Source organism: Haliotis cracherodii, unplaced genomic scaffold (genome assembly GCF_022045235.1).
Source record: "Haliotis cracherodii isolate W230 unplaced genomic scaffold, xgHalCrac1.p SCAF_2, whole genome shotgun sequence".
Classification (NCBI taxonomy): domain Eukaryota; kingdom Metazoa; phylum Mollusca; class Gastropoda; order Lepetellida; family Haliotidae; genus Haliotis; species Haliotis cracherodii.
The window spans coordinates 69,709,103-69,728,942 of record NW_027266275.1 but is presented as its reverse complement, the minus strand read 5'-3'; the positions used below and the strand labels follow the sequence as shown (position 1 = coordinate 69,728,942).

Here is a 19,840-nt window from a genome sequence, read left to right as displayed (position 1 = left end):
CAACAGATAAAGTATGAAACAATGGACTAACAAAAGGTTAAGAAAGAAACAATGGTCTACCAACAGATAAAGTAAGAAATAATGGCCTTCCAACAGATACAGTATGAAACAATGTTCTACCAACAGATAAAGTATGAAATAATGGCCTTCCAATAGATAAAGTATGAAACAATGGACAAACAAAACGTAAAGTATGAACTTTGACCTACCAACAGATTAAGTATGAAACAATGGCCTACCAACAGATATAGTATAAAAGAAATGCCTACCAACGCTTTATCCACTAGACCACGGATGCGATCATATACTAGCACACGATACATTGTATGTATTTGTGCTAGCATAAGATACATTATAATAGTATTTATTTGTGCTATCATAGGATACAATGTATGTACTTGTGCTATCATAAGATATATTTTATGTATATGTGCTATCATAAGATATATTGCATGTACTAGTATGTATTGCATATAGTACATGATAGGATGCATGGTATGTACATTATATATAATTATCCATAGGAGACATTGTGGATGTACATTGCATCAAAAGGAACATTGTATAGTGGACCCCTGAAGATCCAGGTTATCACTGATCTCCAGGAACTCATGCTTGTCTTACGAGAAGACTAACGTTATCGGGTGGTCAGACTCACGGACTTGGTTTATACGTGTCATCGTATTCCAATTGCGCAGATCGACGCTCACGATATCAATCACTGGGTTGCCTGGTTCAGACTCGATTATTTACAGACCGCCGTTATATAGCCAGAGTACGGCGTTAAACAACAAACAAGCAAACATTGTGTAATATACTATGTATATTTCAGGAATATAAATTCAGCTAGCCCAAGCGATCAATAAAAGCAATAAAGGACACATGTGCATCTACATACAAGTAATTGCTCTATTACAAGGTATACACTGTGTCTACGGTTGAACACATTTAGCATAGTATGTTAATTTGTGTTGTGTTTAATTAAATCGATTCCGTTGTTAAAATGAGCATTAAAATAATGGAGATTAGGCCATCTGGTGTAAATGGAAGATACATTTGCATACATACATTGCAGCCGTTAAAAGAACTAGTTGTAATGCCCAGCAGTAATAATGTACGGTTCGTTTCACGCGAATATCCAAGTTGATATTAAGAGTCAGCAAATGTAAATAATCGTGTATGCGCGGGGCAAACCAGCAATTGAAAGCATAAGCAAGGTTCCTTGCCATTGGTAACGATGACCTAACTTAAGATATTTGGATCCAATTTTATTCCTGAATCCACTTGGGTCATATAATGAGCTGCTTCGAGTTCGTTATTTCCGGATATCATAGTTGCGTAAAAGCGTGTATCACACCGGCCACATAAACATTTAATTATATATGTCGAGTATTTACAGGCAGGAGTTGCGGAGTTAGGCAACCAACAAACACTTACATTTGAATGCATTTGTATTTGTGTGTGGAGGGTGCTACCGGTAAGGCAGGACATGCTTACCCTTCTTGCTAAAACCTGGTTTCATCAATGGTTTTCACTATTTTGCATTTTACACCAAATGATCACTATCTGGGGTTAACGAATATTAACATGCACTTTAAACACATTTTCTTTACCTAAAAAAATAGAATGAAGCAAGAAAATGAGAAAGGTTTAAGTAGTTATTATCATTGCCTTTTTATGACTACATGCACACCTCCTCATTACCAGGACTATGTGACGAGGAATCCAGGCAAACTTACACTTAAAACAATGTAGGAGTCTCCAGTGTAGAAGGATCCATAGGTTGATGGCTCCTGTGGTACCACCTTCAGTTTCTGAAATGAATGAGAACATGTTTGAGTATGTTTGCCTACAAGGAGGTCTATAATTCGACATATTATATGGCACAAGTTGTAGACGCTTTCGGCTTTGGTGGAAGACCGCCGCTGGGGCCTAGTGGATAGCGCGTCTGCCAGGAGAGCGGAAGGTCGGTGGTTCGAACCTCAGCCGTGTTATACCACAAGACGCTAAACGATCGGACTATGAAACCGGTATCAGTCCGGACTAATGCAAGAACAATCCCAGTAGCAATGACAAATAATTTTGGCCATTTCGTCACAAGCGGAGGACATTTCCATATTTGATACGGAACAGAGACAAATATTGATATCTGATGCAATTCCTATTTTGACTTGTTTCATTTGCTGCATTTGTTTCGTGTTTGTTTATCAGGTGAACAGATGACCTGCCTTTGCGTGTGTTACGAGTGGGGCAGAATATGCTCACCTTTACGGGAACACCTGGTATCGTCACTATTAGGCAGTGATTCATAGACACAGGCTTATGATATAGTTGGAATAGATCAATGGACCCTGCTTTAAGCAGAGCTTTCGTTGATCATGGCAATTTTTAATGAGTATCATGTTGATCATTTAATTATCAAAGTATAACCTGCGCTCTGCAGAGTTAACAATCAATTTTCTGTAACGGAAAACGGACAAAGCCGAGGAATGCTTCATGATTCGAGCGTAAGATGAACTTTTATTGAGAATGGAAGCAAGCACTTTGAATGCAAGCGAGGAACTGCCCTGAACCACCACCCCTTAACCATTAATGAACGTGTAACAACACACACAGGTAATGGAAATGACATAACTATAAAATATCACTCAAGGATCTGCCACAACTTATTCCAACGGGAGAACTTGATACACCTGACGATGGTGGGCGTCATGGAGACACATACGCAGAAGCAATCAGAAGGTCAATGTCACCGAGCATCACGTGACCAAAGCACGTGCCAGATTGATCATGAGGTTGAGTGCTACCGAGAGGTAATTTGCCACAAGTGATGCATGCCGTTTCCAGATTGACAGATTATTCCAGTTCTGGCTACAGGAGGACCTAACTTACTGTCAGTACATTTGTAATCTGTAAGTGTTCTACTTCATGAAAAGGTGTTTCGTGTAATTTATATACTCAGTTATTGCTCCCTAAGTCTAAAGAAAATACGTAAGAAGTATATTGTGTTGTCTTTTAATTTAGTTTTTGCACGTTATCGTTGAAACGGTGCATGGATACATACTCCAAAAAAGTGTTGTCTACATTCAACTGTTATAGAACTTTTAGTGTGTATAAACGACAGCCACCAAAGACACGATAAGACATCATGTATGCGTACAAATTACTTGCACTCATAATGTCAGGTCATACGTTAAAGAACTGAGTCAATAACACATTCATAATCTGTTTGTAATTCAATATTTATTCTCAATACGCTACCGACAACGCAGAAAACAATTTAGTTATAGTCTAAGTCTATAAATTTCAATAAAAATTATATAGTCTATTTAGTAAACTGTCGTTTGAAAGTGAGTACATTCACTTCTTAAGCATATCATATAGTGCCCCTCAAATATGTATTATATTCTACAAAAAAGTTCGGGAAATATAAATGCAGCATGAAATATGCACAACAGCTCTTCCCTGTACGTATACATAGTATTGCTGATTTGCACTTGCCACATGCTCCGAGTGTGGATAGGTCCCCAACACATATGCTGGCTGGAAGAAGCAATTCAATATGTCGGCTGGTCAGCACCGTGACTTGGTTGATTGCGGGGCATCTTACCCCGACGGCGTGGGTCGTTGCTCATGATATCAATCACTGGTTTGTATGATCCACATTCGGCTATTTACAGATCGCTGTGATATAACTGGTATATTGCTGAGTGCGGCGTTAACACCCGGTGTCGTTAGAGCCGAGTATGGAAATCGGGTGGTGACAGTGACCTGGATGGTTGTGTGTGACGGTGTCCCGGGGTAAGACTGTTGTGCATAGAAACAGCTACTATGTCATCGTATCACAGTTGTGGAGATCGATGCTCATGATGTCAACCATTGGATTGTCCGGTCCGGTCCCGTCGTCATAGCTGTAATATTGCTGAATGCGGCGTTCAACCAACAAACAAACCAACCAACAAACAAACAGCTACTTGTATTCTTGTCCAAGACTGAAGAATAAACTGACCTCTGCAGTGCTGACCTCGACGTATGACCATATTCACTCATCGATAATGAGTGTCGAAAATATCAAAACCAGTCTCCGCCTCCCTCCCCCCATCCCCTCTCCTCCACGAAGAATATGAAATGCTGGTTCTCTTATACAAGTAGCATAGTTACAGGTAACAGCTGAGAGAGGTTGGTACTTAGATGTAAGTATCAAATGTCACAGAAACATTCTCAGAACTGTCTGGTTTCCTACGGGGCAATATTGTGTGGAATACCGACAATGTATATTTTGGCTTTGAAATGGGCTCGTGTCGGAGAAAATGGACAGCACAGTATGTGTGTTCCAGGTCGACTGATTAAGGTTCTCCTGAACAAGTCCGGTCTCTGATGTATAACCACACTCTGTCCATCACAGGCTACTTATTAACATTCCCACATGTTCTAAACAAAGTATCGCTTTGTATACTCTTATCAGCATGAACATTCTGAAACACCTGTTATGCATTGAATAGTGATTCGATCCCTAGGCTGCGTCATACCAAACGACGTTAAACTACGATACATGTTGTTGCCCTGCCTGACGCTCGGTATTAAGGGGATAAAACAAGGAATGTCGGCTCGGAATCAGTTTACTGTGTCTGAATGGGTATTCATGTTGAACTGCGGTATGGTATCTCAGTAGGCTAGCACTATAAAACCGCCTTAGTCTGGAGTCGTACAGGCAGCAACACACAGACACACAAACACGTCGGTATATTTATGCAAGAATCTTGAACGCGACAATAAACCCCATTCTACCTCACTGCAAGGGACACGGCTAACATGAGGGAGACTATGTTCCCATTGTGCCCATTGCCCGTCTAGTCGTTGTGATTCGTGCAATGTGGGGAGTCAATGTCTCTCTGTAATTAGTGTTCTCATGCAGTTATGTCGACATGCATTTCATTGAGTCGGCAAACAAAAAATCGAGTGTGCTTCGGTGTACCTTAATTCAAACTAAGTAGAACTGCCGAAAGCCGCAGTCTTGTCCTCTGTAAAGAAAATCAATAATATCGATCCATTGTTTGATAGGCATTACTTAGAAGTTGACGTATGCAAGGTAGACACAACTTTACGGATAACAACTTCTTTGACACTGTAAAAAGCGACGTTTCGGTATAGATCCTTATACCGTTGTCAAGCAGGACTGAATGAGGGACTAAGTACAGAATATATATAGTAGGTGCGGGATTAACAGTACAGGATTAACAGTAACTACAATTGCATATATAAGTGGGATAACATAGGTAGGTGTTGACAATAAAGGGATAATACTGTCACAACACGATATCGATCAATTTAGTTATCACTGCACAAGGCGCTTTGATTGTATCAGTACTGTTTTAAGTACTTTTACAGACTCAATTATTTACAGACCGCCGTCATATAGCTGGGAAATTGCTGAGGGCGGCATTAAACAACAAACAAACAAACAAACAAAGTAGTTTTAATGTTACAGAAATACTAACATTCCTATTATCTACAAAGGCATTGGCGTAACGTGACATTCATTGTGAATGTCATCACCCAATGGTTCACATTTGATTCTTATAGGGGCGGTCGGGTAGCCTAGTGGTTAAAGCGTCCGCTCGTCACGCCGAAGACCCGGGTTCGATTCCCGACATGGGTACAATGTGTGAAGCCCATTTCTGGTGACCCCCGCCGTGATATTGCTGGAATATTGCTAAAAACGGCGTAAAACCATACTCACTCACTGATATTCTTATAGATCGGTCCCTGAATAACACAGAGGCACACTTAGGTGACACCGCCTGAAATCGGTCAGAAGCACACTTAAAAACAACTTTTACAACAAATGGTAAAAGTGGAGCACTGCTAGACCCAACGGTGATTGTTGCTGATTCAAACACAGTCACTACCACAATCAAAAGACGAGTTACAAAAAGCGAACTGAGTAACTCATCAAGCGTAAGGTGTACAGTGGCATCATTGCTACAGTACTGCACTTCATGGAGATCACCAGCTGTCGTGCATACACGTCGAGTGAATCATAGACATCCGTGTACAGCCTGGTGCATGTCTATATCCCATTTCATCATGTCAGTTGCACTGTTCAGTGCTGTACTGAATATGCATCATGGTCATACATTTCATTTCAATTGCTGCAGACTGTGATAACACGCGAACAAAAGCGACAAAAGCTCTCCATGTTTATAAGAAATCGAGTTGATTGTACGATTCCAACTATATCTCAAGCATGTGTTTATGAATCACCAATGTCTATGTCCCCTGCCCTATAATTACTTGAATATTGTTAAAAAAGAGAAAAGCTCACATGTCTGGCACGCTTCATTATATGACGAAGCACATTGTACTGACAGTTTTATGCCTGTTGAAATTAAAATTACAGTGTACATGTTTCTGAAACATGATGCAACATGACAGAGACAAGGCTATATGTTTTGGCTTCCTGTGGCCACCATTACTAATGCATGTAAACGATATGTACGCTGTGTTTATAACCATTCGAGGTTTAGGGAGGCAAATGGTGTCTTGACAGACTTTGGAATTCGTACATCCTATCTCAGTACAATCTGTTGCAGAATTTATTGGACATATTGACTGCGGGTATAAAATATCACCTCTACCTGAACAGGTAGTGCAGGAAGGTTGTGTCAACACAACATTATTTGAAGAGCAGCGAGGTTAGTTGTTGGGATGCCGTAAATATTCTCCCAGGTACTGGCTGGGTATCGGTTTGGTTGTCTGTTAGCATTATGGCCATGTTCGAGGGCAATAACGTTTAAGTTTAACTTCCACAAGATGGTGTTCTGGTACAAATTTCACTTAAGAATACCATCGCTTTTAAAGCTTTTGCATTTATATAAAGTTTATAATACTCCTTATGCTAATTACGAGTGAGTGAGTTTAACGCCGTTTTCAACAGTATTCCAGTTATATTGCAAGGTGTCAGCTTAATGTAGGAGGAAAGCCCGAAGTAATGCAGGTCTCAAACGTTTATCACCTTTATTAAACCCACGAGAACGGGTATGGTGCTGACAAACCTAGAAACATAATCGGGGCGAACCGGGATTCGAACCCACAATCATAGGTTTCTGGAGTGCCAAAGGGACGCAACTCTGCACAGCGAATCGCTGCGCCTTAGACGACGGGGCCACCCATGCCCCCTTGTTAATAAAGAAGGAAGAATCGAACAAAATTATTTTCTATTCTGTCTATTGCAAATACAAAATTGCGATACTATTCGACATTTAATATGTATACGAAACATATATTTAACATAAATACATTCAATACTTCAACGCTAGAGAAAAATCAGTCTTAAATATGCAAAAAATGGCACAATTGTGATGAAAATTATATTCATGGATCACTGAAAACCAATGTTGCAACCAGGTGTTCTTGAAGAGGGCAAGTCACGCACACAATGTTTATTATAGTGAGTGAGTGAGTGAGTGAGTTTGGTTTTACGCCGCTTTTAGCAATATTCCAGCAATATCACGGCGAGGGACACCAGAAATGAGCTTCACATATTGTACCCATGTCGGGATTCGAACCCGGGTCTTCGGCGTGACGAGCAATGTTTATTATAACAAATTGAGTCCGGAGGTATTAAATACGCCCTGACAATCGCTGTGTCATGTTCAGGAAATTCATCCGAATGACCACATAACATTTCTGGAATGACTTAATAAAAATCTCGGTTGGAAGCAAAATGGGTCTTTCCGTGTAATTTGTACTTCGTAATTTTATGTTACGTTCACAAACCATTGCAATTTTGAATCTGGCATGTCCCACGATGTCTTGAAGGATGTTGATATAAAATGTCAACATCAACAACGTGTTTACATGTACATCAACAAATTCCCCTGAAGTGTTTCAACAAGGGTATGAGTAATGTTGTAACAATTTCACCGTGAAATGATCAACATTTTAGGCCGATAACTAGGATACTAAGCACATCTTCATCATGTAAACCCTTCTCGCTGCTGCCTCCCTGGGTCTTCCTCGTAATAAATGAACACTGTCGGTTTTACGAGTATGTGTCAGAACGTATTATATAACTGCTGCTCTGTTTCGTCTCATGCAGCAGCAACAACGACAGTTGGAGAGCCTCCCCCACGGCTCTGATGCAACTTCAGGCACAGCACTGACCCCGGTGAGGCTCATGTCGATGCACATACTTTCACATGAATTATTTTCCTATAAATGTCATGACGCTATTTACACTATCTATATTCGGCTTCGCATTAAATTAAAATAAAATCCATAAGAACTGTGAAAAAAGCAACGATAGATATTCTAAGCTGTTTGCTATTTTTATAACTTTTAAGGCTAGAAATGTACTGGAGGGAAAGTATAACGGTTATATATTATTAAAAAATGGTATCAATGAATAAAATATTGAATAAATATGATTAAATTCTACATATTTTGAAGGCAGTATTTTTGCATCAATTTTGCTGCTTGTCATGTGGATGGTATACCACAGAACACTGCTGCAGCGTTCAAAATATGCGACATTCGTTCCATGCACTCAAACAATCGCTCACTGCTGTTACCTTTTGTAAATCATGATGGTGACGTTGCATGACTGTCTCGACTCATTTTATAAATATGTGATCACTGTCTGCTTTTTCGAGTCACAGTTACTGAAGTCGCGGTGACAAAACCTATATATTGAGACACCGATATCAACGTGACGTCTTGGGACCCGCACTTGTATGTAAGTGGATAGCTTACCCCGCGGGCAATGAGGGGAATTTGGTCCGTACGTTTCTATCTGCTTCCGGAGGATGAACGTGATTTGAAGCTTTTCTTCTGCCACGTAGACGGAGGACAATTGGTTGAATTTAGTGAGTTTTCTTACACCGTGTCACTGCATTTGGCCTCGATGTCACTTGTCACATCTATACGCGGTGTACTCTGTTGGATATCTGATACCCGTTTTTTAAAAAAAACTAAATACAATTTATTTAGAACAATTTGGTTATGGCATTGTCACTGGAATGTTTCGCCGTCTAAACCAAACGACTAAGGTTTCATATTGCATTTCACCATGGTGCTAAAACTACGGACCTCATCTCGGGGTGAATATTTATTCTGAAATATCAGGTGACAACGTGATCTATTCAGAGATATCTTGTTATAGCATGCCATCAGTATGCTTCGCTATTTTAATCAAACGACATAGATATTAATTGCATATTGCGGTGGTACTAAAACCGCAGGCTACATCACAAGGTCAAAGAATCACACTGTCATATCAGGTGACAAAGTGACGACAAAGAACATGGAAAGGATAATTCGTCACGTAATATGTCAAATGTGGGCGTCAGTTTAGAACCTTTTGACTTAGGAAGGGAAACCGTGACCCTTTTACCCCACATGTGTTGCACGTGATTACACAGCCCCTGTACCGTTACCAGGTACCGTTATTGGGACATGAACAGTTATATCCCGAGAGTTCAAGTTAATAATTAAATTGGGATACTTTTCCTGTTTTGTCGCAGAAAATCAGTCAGAACGTACCATTTAAGTGACAAATAAGGAATGAAGGACAATTCGGCGATTTGCACGCGAAATGATTTATACATGTATGAATATGCGTATAAATTCCATGACGGAACTTGATGTTCAGGTATTACACATATTATAGCTCCTATATCCATGAAGACCGCCTCCGTGGTCTAAGGGTAGAGCGTCCGCGCGGAGAGCGGAAGGTCCGGTCCCCAGCCGCGTCATACCAAAAGACGTTAAAAGATGGTACTTGTTGTTACCCTGTCTGGCGCTCGGCATTAAGGGGCTAAAACAAGGACTGGTCGGCTCGGAGTCAGTTTACTGTGTCTGAGTGGGGTATTAATGTTAAACCGCGGCATGGTATCTCAGTGTGCTAGCACTATAAATTGGCACCAGTCCGGACTAGTACAAGCAGCCACACACACACACACACACACACACACACACACACACACACACACTTGCACGTCGCTATATAAGTGCAATAATCTTGGACGCGACGTTAAACCCCATTTCACCTCACCTATTTACAGTCCGCTCGAAAAGCCCTTGACAATGTGGTTCTGGCAATGTAAAATGCGCGTTATACAAGTATGAATATGAGTAGTGAAGGAACTTACTCATTTCTTTCCTCTCGTAAGTGTTTAAGAGGTCGCCTTCTGGTTTAGCAATATCCCGTTCCCCCTTCGGACTCATGTGTATTAGTATGGTGCGTATATTCAATAGGATTAGTATTGATATAATTTATGTTTTTGTATAGATGTGACTTTTTCGTACTGATATTAATGAGTATATGACGACACCGAAAGTTTTGACCTCATGAGGCATCACTTACATCTGGTAGTGTCTGATGGGTGCCCTTGAAAAAGTACCACATACAAATAACCCAATAATAACCTGGTGTATATGATTTGTTTATAAAGATGAAACGACCCTTCTGGGGTTTCATGAATATTTGGCAGACACTCTTACAAAGATTCGCTCAACTTTGAGTGACACATATCGAGGAGTCTCTGGATTATTTTCTTACATTTAGAAGTATTACAGTTTCCTAAAATATGTAGTTACCATGGCTGGAATAAACATTTAAGATACGTCTCGTGATATTGGTCTCGTGATGGGGGAGGTCTGGTGATCAGTCTGGAGGTATTATGAAACATCGCCATGGCCAAAGACCTTCTGTTGTTGCCTGGATGAAGTTGGCTCATATAACCACCAAAGAATTATTATGCCAATACATCACCATCGGATGTTCCAAAAGCTCGTGTTGTTCTTAAAGACGTAATTAATACTAACAGCCGTTGGTTAAACAGTCCTTGTAGTGACAACGTGGAGGAACCTGTCCCAGGGCCAAACCAGGCCATGACACTCGCCGCTCACTCAGCTTCAGCTTGACTGATATTTGGTCCCAGAAATAAAGTTCTCATATCTAAAAGTCTATATCGTCTAAATATGAAATAAAATCCAAATACAGCCAAGAACAATCCTAGAGCTGAGGCAGTCTAGATTTACCAAGTCATTCTAGACTTGAGTTGGACTCTTTGTTAAAATATTTTGTTGGGTTTGGGAGACAGATTAAGCCACAGCAACAACGCTAACATCATGACGGCGATAAACCGTCACTTAAGTTTTTCGCCCGAGTGTGTTAGAGGAAGGGAGGGTAAAGGGAAAAGGTAGATATAAGGGGAAGGCAAAAGTGGTAAAACACAGTACAGTAAACTACGGTTATAACGAACACGCTTATAACGAACTAACGGATATAACGAACTAACTTTTTAGTCACGACTATATGCTGTAGTTATGCTGTATATATGCTTATAACGAATTACGGTTATAACGTTCTAAAATTTGTAGTCCCTTTGAGTTCGTTATAGCCGTAGTTTACTGTAGTAAGGAAAACAATTGCAGAAATAGACACTGCCTCCTCTGATGTTTAATTGTGCAGCGTAACTTTGAACTCAGTGTGCTTTTGACCCACTGGGTTTGTACATCAGTAGTAAAGAGGTTTGCTGTTCGAACTTGCTTTTGGCGGAGTGGTGCTGAACTTCACCCGTTTGAAGGAAACAGGAGTCAAATTACAACTAACTCGCTACAATAGATGTCTTCGATGTTTCTCCGTCATAGTAGGTCTTCTCCCAGGCTACATTTTGATATACGATATGCGCACACACGACACATTCTGTACGTCCCGCATAAGTTGGGTCCATCCGCGTCTGCCTTCAGCCTAACTTCGTATGGCTCTAGAGGCAGGTTAACGTGGGACACTCTCTAGTATCATTTATGCCATGAAAGGTGAGACGTCGGGCTCTCCCTCCATAACGACCACGTTGCTCCGTCGTCAATGCACGAAAACCGAGAACGACGCGAAACGTTAACACCCGCCGTGATTTCGACCAGGGACGTCCTCGACGTGCCTCGACGTCTTCCCCTTGACACCATCATCAGACTCAGCATCCATATGCGATGAGTGAAATGCAGTGTTTATTCTACGTGATGTTAAGCAGTCATCACCCCCCCCCCCCCCTCCTCCACCCCCACCCCCCCCCATCTCCGGCTCATGTCCTATGTTGTATCCCTACACGTCATATCCAAATATTGTATAGTATTGAAAGATGGCATAGATGTTTAACAGCCTATATTAAATTGTATGAATCAATACAATATATATTTGTCTCAATATTGTTAGGTATAGAATTCACTACACAAGCCGGTGCACCCATACTCACACAACACGCACGTGGTATCAGTGACAGTTTTCAATGCTGAGGTTATTCGAATTCGTATCCATTCATCACATTTTTTTTGCAAAGTAAGCAAATTATTTTGTGAGTGGGTTATCGTTATATTGAAATCTGCATTTTCTCTATCACTAATAATATAAAATATGTTGTTCACATGATATGCCCTACAGCCATCGCCCCGTTATAATGTGGAACGGGAAGGTTTGTTTCAATTCAGAGAATCCGTATTAACATGTCAACTTATATTATTCGTGTTAACACTTTGATGGAAACAACAATAGCGAAGAGTGTTTTCTTTGTAACATACATATAAGTAGCTATATGGATGCAAGAGAAATGTGACTATGATTCACAACTGTATATTGATTTATGTAGGCGTGTGGATCACAACCAGCTAGATCAACACGTGCATCTGCATTGAGGAGCACGGTCATACAACTGGGGTACATTTAAACAGCATCGATTTAACCCTAAAGGAGTATCAGGATATTCCCGATGCATGACGTCGCCGGCACCCTGTAACTCCGTCTCTGATTTAACGGTCGTGATTAAACTGCACCTATAACATCAGGTAACCGATTTCTGATTAATCGGGATTATCACACTATATCAATAGTGTATAAATTACGCATCATTAAATGCAAAATAATCATATATGAAAAACTAAATGCCCACCTCAATCCTCCATATTTCTAATCCAGGGATTTGGCCAGATTTTGCAAATGCTTCATCATACGCTGCCATATTGTTTTGAAATCGACCCACATGTATATCCAATCACTTGTCAATGTCTGTCAAACTGCAATGGACTTGACATGTACTCGTGCCGTTGTTGGTGTCACCTATTCCATCTGGAACCACTGCTCGGTGACCACAGATGAACAGTCACAAATTTGAATATTCATCATAATGAGCACGTGTTGCCTCGACTACTGGCTGGGATATTTCATGATGAGTAACATGATCGCATGTACTGTCTCATTTAAATACACGACTATCACGTTGCTATCATTTTGTGTGGAAGTAATTGTGTCAGTCGGATTGCTTGTATGCAGTACATGGTTTCAGTTTACAGTGACAAACTAACTGATGGATATGAACCCGCGTGTTTTCACGGCACTGCATTTTTTCAAGTTTTTTCCTTTTTTTCCTTTTACTAAAACACTTTAGTACGATTAGTCAAAATCATGGATCCTGACCACTGGCTGCAACAAATATAGTTTTGGTCATCTGATAACGATTCGTTTAAACTTGCAGCCTTGATCTGGTTGTGCTTGTGTGTCACTGTACCCCTACGGGTCGAGTTTGATCGCACTGCTACCATTGTGGTGTGATTGATTGTAAGGTAATGTGATGTGACTGAGATAATGTAGAACATTGTAAGTGAGTGAGTAGGGTTTAACGCCGCTTTGAACGGCACTGTCGGCTTAAAGTGGGGGGAACCGGGAATCGAACCTACAATAATAGGTTTCAGGTGTGCCCAAGGGACGCAACTCTGCACAACAAAATGCGGCGCCAAGGACGATTGCCACCCCTTTCTCTCGTAGGACAATTGGGTGCGGCTGAGCTATTGTAGGACAATGTTTTGGTGAGATCTAGTATTTTAGGTCAATGTGTTTTAGCCGTTACCATCTTGACGATGGTTATAGTGTTTTCCGCCAGACCGACATACGTATCCTACTGCTGGTAACATGTTTCTGTCATTCGGCGTGGTACTAATTAACTAGGTGACATCTCAGATGTTTCGAGCAAAGCTGTAAACCGTATTCATTCTAATACGGCCCCTGAACCTGCGTTCCAGACACACTTGGTTAGCCATGAATTCAATGTGAATCCTTTGTTATTGAATCACATGTGACACATACGCTTCAAATGACCTCAGCACATGATAATAAATGAAGCAGCGTTACATTTGCTTATCCACCTCAAACGCTGCGTATTAATCGTTAAGCTACATCCTAACCTACTGAAGTTCTGCAGTAATTAAAAGCTGCTTGCACATGAACAACTGTTGCATTAACACAAAACCGGGGTCGCACTAAATCCATCAATCAATAACTAGAACTGACTTCCCTCTGATAATGACAGTTGTGAAGGATATTCATCTCATTCATGTGACGACCACCAAACTAGTAAGGTCACCAAGAACTAATGGCATGTGTAGATTCAACTGATACAGTAATAATTATCATAAGTACTTACAATGAACTATATATATGATAATATTCACCCAGTTTGACGTTGATAAAATCCCTACATGTTGTGTAGCACCAAGATGGATGAGATAGCAGTAGTCCTGCATATCACATCAGGGGATACCGAGAATGATTCTCAGATGTTTTAATCATGTTGGGAGTACACAGATGAATACTGCAAAAAATCAACTTTTGGTATATCGAACTCGTATTTAGCGAATGCCTGGATATAACGAATAATCTTTTGAGCTGTTATTAAATACGAACGTTATTTATCCTTGTTCGTTACATGATGATTTGAATATAGCTGAATTTTATCTGTTCACAAATAAATGACTTAAAATGATCCAGTGGGAACCTTGGAGATGATCCCATGATCAGCGGCCACTAACGGGATTAGACTCACGTACAATCTGCTAAAGAACGAGGTCGGTGTAATTCCAGCTTTTGAATGTCATCTTGTACAGAAGGTCTTGTTAACAGGGTCAATACCACCACAGCCTTAACATACATGAAAGGATACTAACTGAAGAAAACATTTTTTTTTTGTTTATCACGTATTTATTTTCGGTTTATTTTTCAACAAAATTCCAACTACGCGGTAGCTTGAAAAATGATTAAGCTACAATTTCCTCAAGACATTGCTGGTGAATACGATAAATTTAGTGGTAAAAGGAAATGACAGGGTTTGCAAATATTTATATACCTGCATAATAAAAATAGAAATTAATAACATGGAAGTTTGCAGAAGTATCTGGTACATATCTGCTTCATTCAAGTTATCAAGTTATACACCATGAAAAAATAATGTTTATATATGAATGAGCGAACACGTTAGCGATATTATTACTGCAGTTTTACCCTGGACTTTTGTAAACTGCAGTTCGGAGTCCCTCAGTCCTAGTCCGCAGAAAGACGTGATGAGTGGCAAGTACAACAGAAGCAAAGAAATTATCTTCATTTTTACTTTATCATCATGAACTGTTCGAATATTACGGTTCATAAGTAAATATTCCTGAAAAGCGAATGAGTAAAGAGTAAAGTCAAGTTCGGTGAAAAGCTTTGTTTGTTTGTCGTTTAACGCCACACTCAGCAATATTCCAGCTATATGACGGCGGTCTGTAAATAATCGAGTCTGGACCAGACAATCCAGTGAATGACATTATGAGCATCGATCCACGCAAATAGGATATGATGACGTTCATCAACCAAATCAGCGAGCCTGACCACCCGATCCCGTTAGTCGCCTCATACGACAAGCATAGACGCCATTTACGGCAAGCATGGGTTGCTGAAGACCTATTCTACCTTGGATTTTCACGGGTACACAGATGTAAAGTAATTAAAAGTATAGTTTGGTCAAAACGGAATTTAACAGAATATAACGTCTTTTAGAAGAGTTTTTCAATCCAACGTGGTTCTCTTGTAAATATAGGTAAACGAAATACATGGATGACGTTCTTCGATTGCATAACTTCCCGAGAAGCACGGTGTTTGTGTACACTCAGTATTACGTAAGCTGCGTGCAAACGATTATGCATATGTTCCACTGGAGCATATAATACGTAGATACTTAACCACAAGCGTTATGGTTGCACATTGAAGTGTGATCCTTCATCCAGCGATGGCGTAGTCGGCTGCTGATATACTACATCAAAGTATGCACATACTTTCTTATATCTGGTTTGTGTACTAGATTCTATCCTTATGCCATTGAACAGTGCCTTGACTCGAGTCTAGTTGATGTTTATATCATATCCCATATGCTTAGTTTGAGTTAATTTAACAGGTATGCGTGTGAAATTATGTAAAGCTTTGATGAAATCACTTCTGAAGATAATTATGGTGGTCGTTTGATTAAAGGAGTTTTAAAGGATCTTCTTGATTACCGGGTTGATGCTGAGGATGATGGTGTAAACTTGATTTAAAGAGATAGAATCAGCCTTGAAATTTACGTAACAGAAAAGTGTAGAATTCTGTTTTTACATCAGCCTACATGGTATATTTGTTTGCAAGAAGTTTTGTGGTCAGGTGTGGGTAGGTATTTTTTCCTTCTCTATACGAAGTTAAAAAATGTTCCGGTGTTACATGCGATGCTACTGTTAGACCGAGGGGTGGGGGGTGTCTTGCCCATGTGGCCTTCGGTCGACAGATACACTTGCGGGAAGCGTACATGAATGAAAACCTTCGATTCTGAGCAAACCCCTAACTATGTGCATGTAGAGGCTTTTATAAGAAGGTGCAGTTCATGTGCATTGTCTACAAGCACAGGCTACATCATGTTCTTTCTCTCGGACGCATATTATGTATCATGTGGTTCAGTGCCAGGGTTGTTCTTTGAGTGAGTGGGTTTGGCCAGACTCTCACATAAGATCCCACACAAAGCTCCTGCTGATTAAATACAACGTGCCTATTATGAACCCTTATATCACAGTGCGTCAGCTTCAAATGTCCAGGTTACACAGGTCGAAATAAAAACTACAAAACCCTTTCCATAATCCTAAGAAATCTCAAAAGTAACAGATTTATTAAAGTATTATTAGTGCTGACAAACCAAGGAACATTATTGGTATCAATTGGGATTCGAACCCACGGCCACCAGATGCTCCTGCCCGCTATTGGATCTGTGCATAATGAGCAGCACTGCTATAGGCCTTATTTGACATTCTCCTTAACTTCCCAAATGAGATAAAATTGATAACACGTATGTAGGTGGATATTAAATAAATATATTTTTTGTTTGAAAACCATTTTCAACCAACTAGATATTATGCCATTTAAACAACTTAATTTATATAAATATATTACCTCTCACCTGTAGTTATCAAATCTGCATTTGTTGTGTTGTGTTGCACGGTATAAAAAAAAGACAGTTGTTCGAATGGCCGTGTGAAAGTGAGTCAAATATACGGGAAGCAAATGAGATTATTTAACTCAACCACGCACCCCACCCCCAAAAGAAGAACGAACAAAAAAAACCAAACGAACCCACTTATGCCAGTACACGCACAAGTTTCTGAGAAAAGTTATCTCCTAAACCCCAAACAACAATAACACTAAAAGTTTATTAACAATAAACGTGTAAATGCCCAACTCATTTCATAAAAACAAAACCTTAACCACAGCCATATGCAAGAAACCATAAATGTCAATAACACCGATATGTACAATTACGGGAGGTTTGTGAGGCTCGCTGTGCCTGTTTACGAATATATTGAAACTGTCAAAAGAGGTTTACACGAAACTAAACATAGTGAGGCTAGATATTAGTTCAATCAAGGTAACCATGGTGTATGGCACTGCGCCATGGGAATCTGATTAGCTCCCTTGAAGGTGTTCTCTACAAAATGAGGTAAAACGCTCAGCTAACCTATCGACGGTCAGGTTCATTGGGACGGTCTGACAGCCAGGTAAGATCATCTTCTGTTTCACAGATGTACTTGCCTTGTATATTATCTTTGCCATTGGAGCTTCGCCACTCATACTAAATATATAAGTGTAAATTTGCATTGTTGAAGTGTTTTAGAATAGTATCACCATTCTATGCAGACATAATGTCTTGGAAATATATCATAAAGGAATATCATAGCAGTAAAAATTAATACAAATAGTCGTTTGTTCACCTTCATAAATATAGACATATGGTACAAGTCAAATAGGGAATTGCGTCGGACATCATTTTTGTCACTGATGCGTCCACTTTGAAACTGTCCTCCACTTGTCTAAAGTTTTTGCAAACTTTGCTGAGGCCATGAATGTTGAAACCCTTATCAAAAAACATTTGAGCATGAGTCGTATAACGCTGTTTGAAACACTTCGTGGACAGAGCATGCTCGGTTGTACCTCAACAGTTGTGAATTGTTGACATCAAATGTTTGAGCTGCTGCATAATAGTGCTCGACACGAAGGGAAAGTTGGCGATTGGAAAGTTGAAGTCATCCCTCTTGTCATATTGTCTTGGGAAATGTTTTTGTCACTCTTAATCCTTCAGATCTAAATATCAACAGATGAGGCGGTTCACTTGGTCTTTTTATTTCTAGGTAGGTAAATCAGTGGAAGGGACTTGGATATTTCACCAATATTGAACTATATCAGATCATAGATATTCCTGAAGTTAAAGTTAAATTTCCTTGTTTTGACTTTGCAAATCAGATGAGAAATTCCGAAATCATATGACTACAGAAACTGATCAGCATGATTGGGAGCAACATTGGTGCCCATGAGGATGCCTATTTCCTGCCTAAATCCAAAATTTGACATACATGTTATCAATACGTAGGTCCAGCATTTCACAAATTGTTTTCGCAGCGAACTTCAGGTGACATATGCTTTCATTTTCAATACATTGTCCTGAACCTCTGCCAATAGAGAGGTAACAGCATCTATGGAAACTATGGTTGGTAACATGGATCAAGGAATGAAGTTTTTGCTTCAGTTTGTCGTGCAGGAGAGCGCTGAACAAAGTTGAACAATCAACTTGGTTCCTTCCTGAGATTGCTCAAAATCATGCAAATTCATTTGAGAACCCACATGGTAGTAATTCCACTTAATTGCACAATTACTCGATAGTGTCTCTGATAGTGCTAGCCCACTGAGATACCATGCCTCAGTTTAACATGGATACCCAACTCTGACATAGTATACTGATTCCGAGCCGACCAGTCCTTGTTTTAGCCCCTGAATGCCTAGCGACAGGCAGGGTAACAACAACTACAATATTTTAACGTCCTTTGACGCGACCTCGAACCACTTAACGTTCTGTGGACAGAGGCTCTGTTCACTAGACCAAGGAAGCTGTCCATTAGCATGAAACCCCATGTTCTGAAGATGTGTGGCTTCAATATATCTTCTGCACGTCAGTATACAGACTTCACTAAGTTTGTCATCACCATCAGGTCAATCTTGCTACTTAACCTGGCGATCCTGGCCACGATATTAGACAACCGATCTCTACTGCAACAACCAGGACAGTCAGTCATTATCACATCTTTAACCTGTTTCCACAATGAGACTGAAGCAATGTCAACATGTGTCTAGGAATGTTTAACTGTAGCTGTAATTAAACCCCTCTCACTGGAACAACCTACTCTTCAGCACCATGAAACAGCATTATTGTGTATTATGTCCAGGTTCGTTAGGAACAAACTCTGAGAGTGCTTTGAATTCTTGACCATGGATGTGCGCCATAATAAGCCATTAGGAATGTGTTAGCACAGGACCTGTTAGCCTAATTTCGTGATACCGTCTCCATTAGGGATGAGGTATTTAACAAATTGGGCATGTACTGAAGATGACTATCGGGACCATTTATGTATCATTGTCATAGTGAACACCACTGTCGTGGTGCTATTCTCAGGTTTGGACAACTGTTTA

At 40.1% G+C, this 19,840-nt stretch overlaps 1 protein-coding gene across 1 annotated transcript in view; it reads right to left on the bottom strand.

The window, feature by feature from the left end:
* Nucleotides 1-13,082, bottom strand: part of LOC139469532 (advillin-like) — a 110,305-nt gene extending 97,223 nt beyond the window's left edge. The window contains exons 1-2 of the mRNA XM_071251720.1: nucleotides 12,948-13,082; nucleotides 1,740-1,814 (exon numbers count right to left, since the gene is read on the bottom strand). Coding sequence (XP_071107821.1) covers nucleotides 1,740-1,814; nucleotides 12,948-13,016 — 144 coding nt within the window. The 5' untranslated portion in view covers nucleotides 13,017-13,082. The remainder of the gene's footprint in view (nucleotides 1-1,739; nucleotides 1,815-12,947) is intronic.
* Between the last annotated feature and the right edge of the window lie 6,758 nt (nucleotides 13,083-19,840).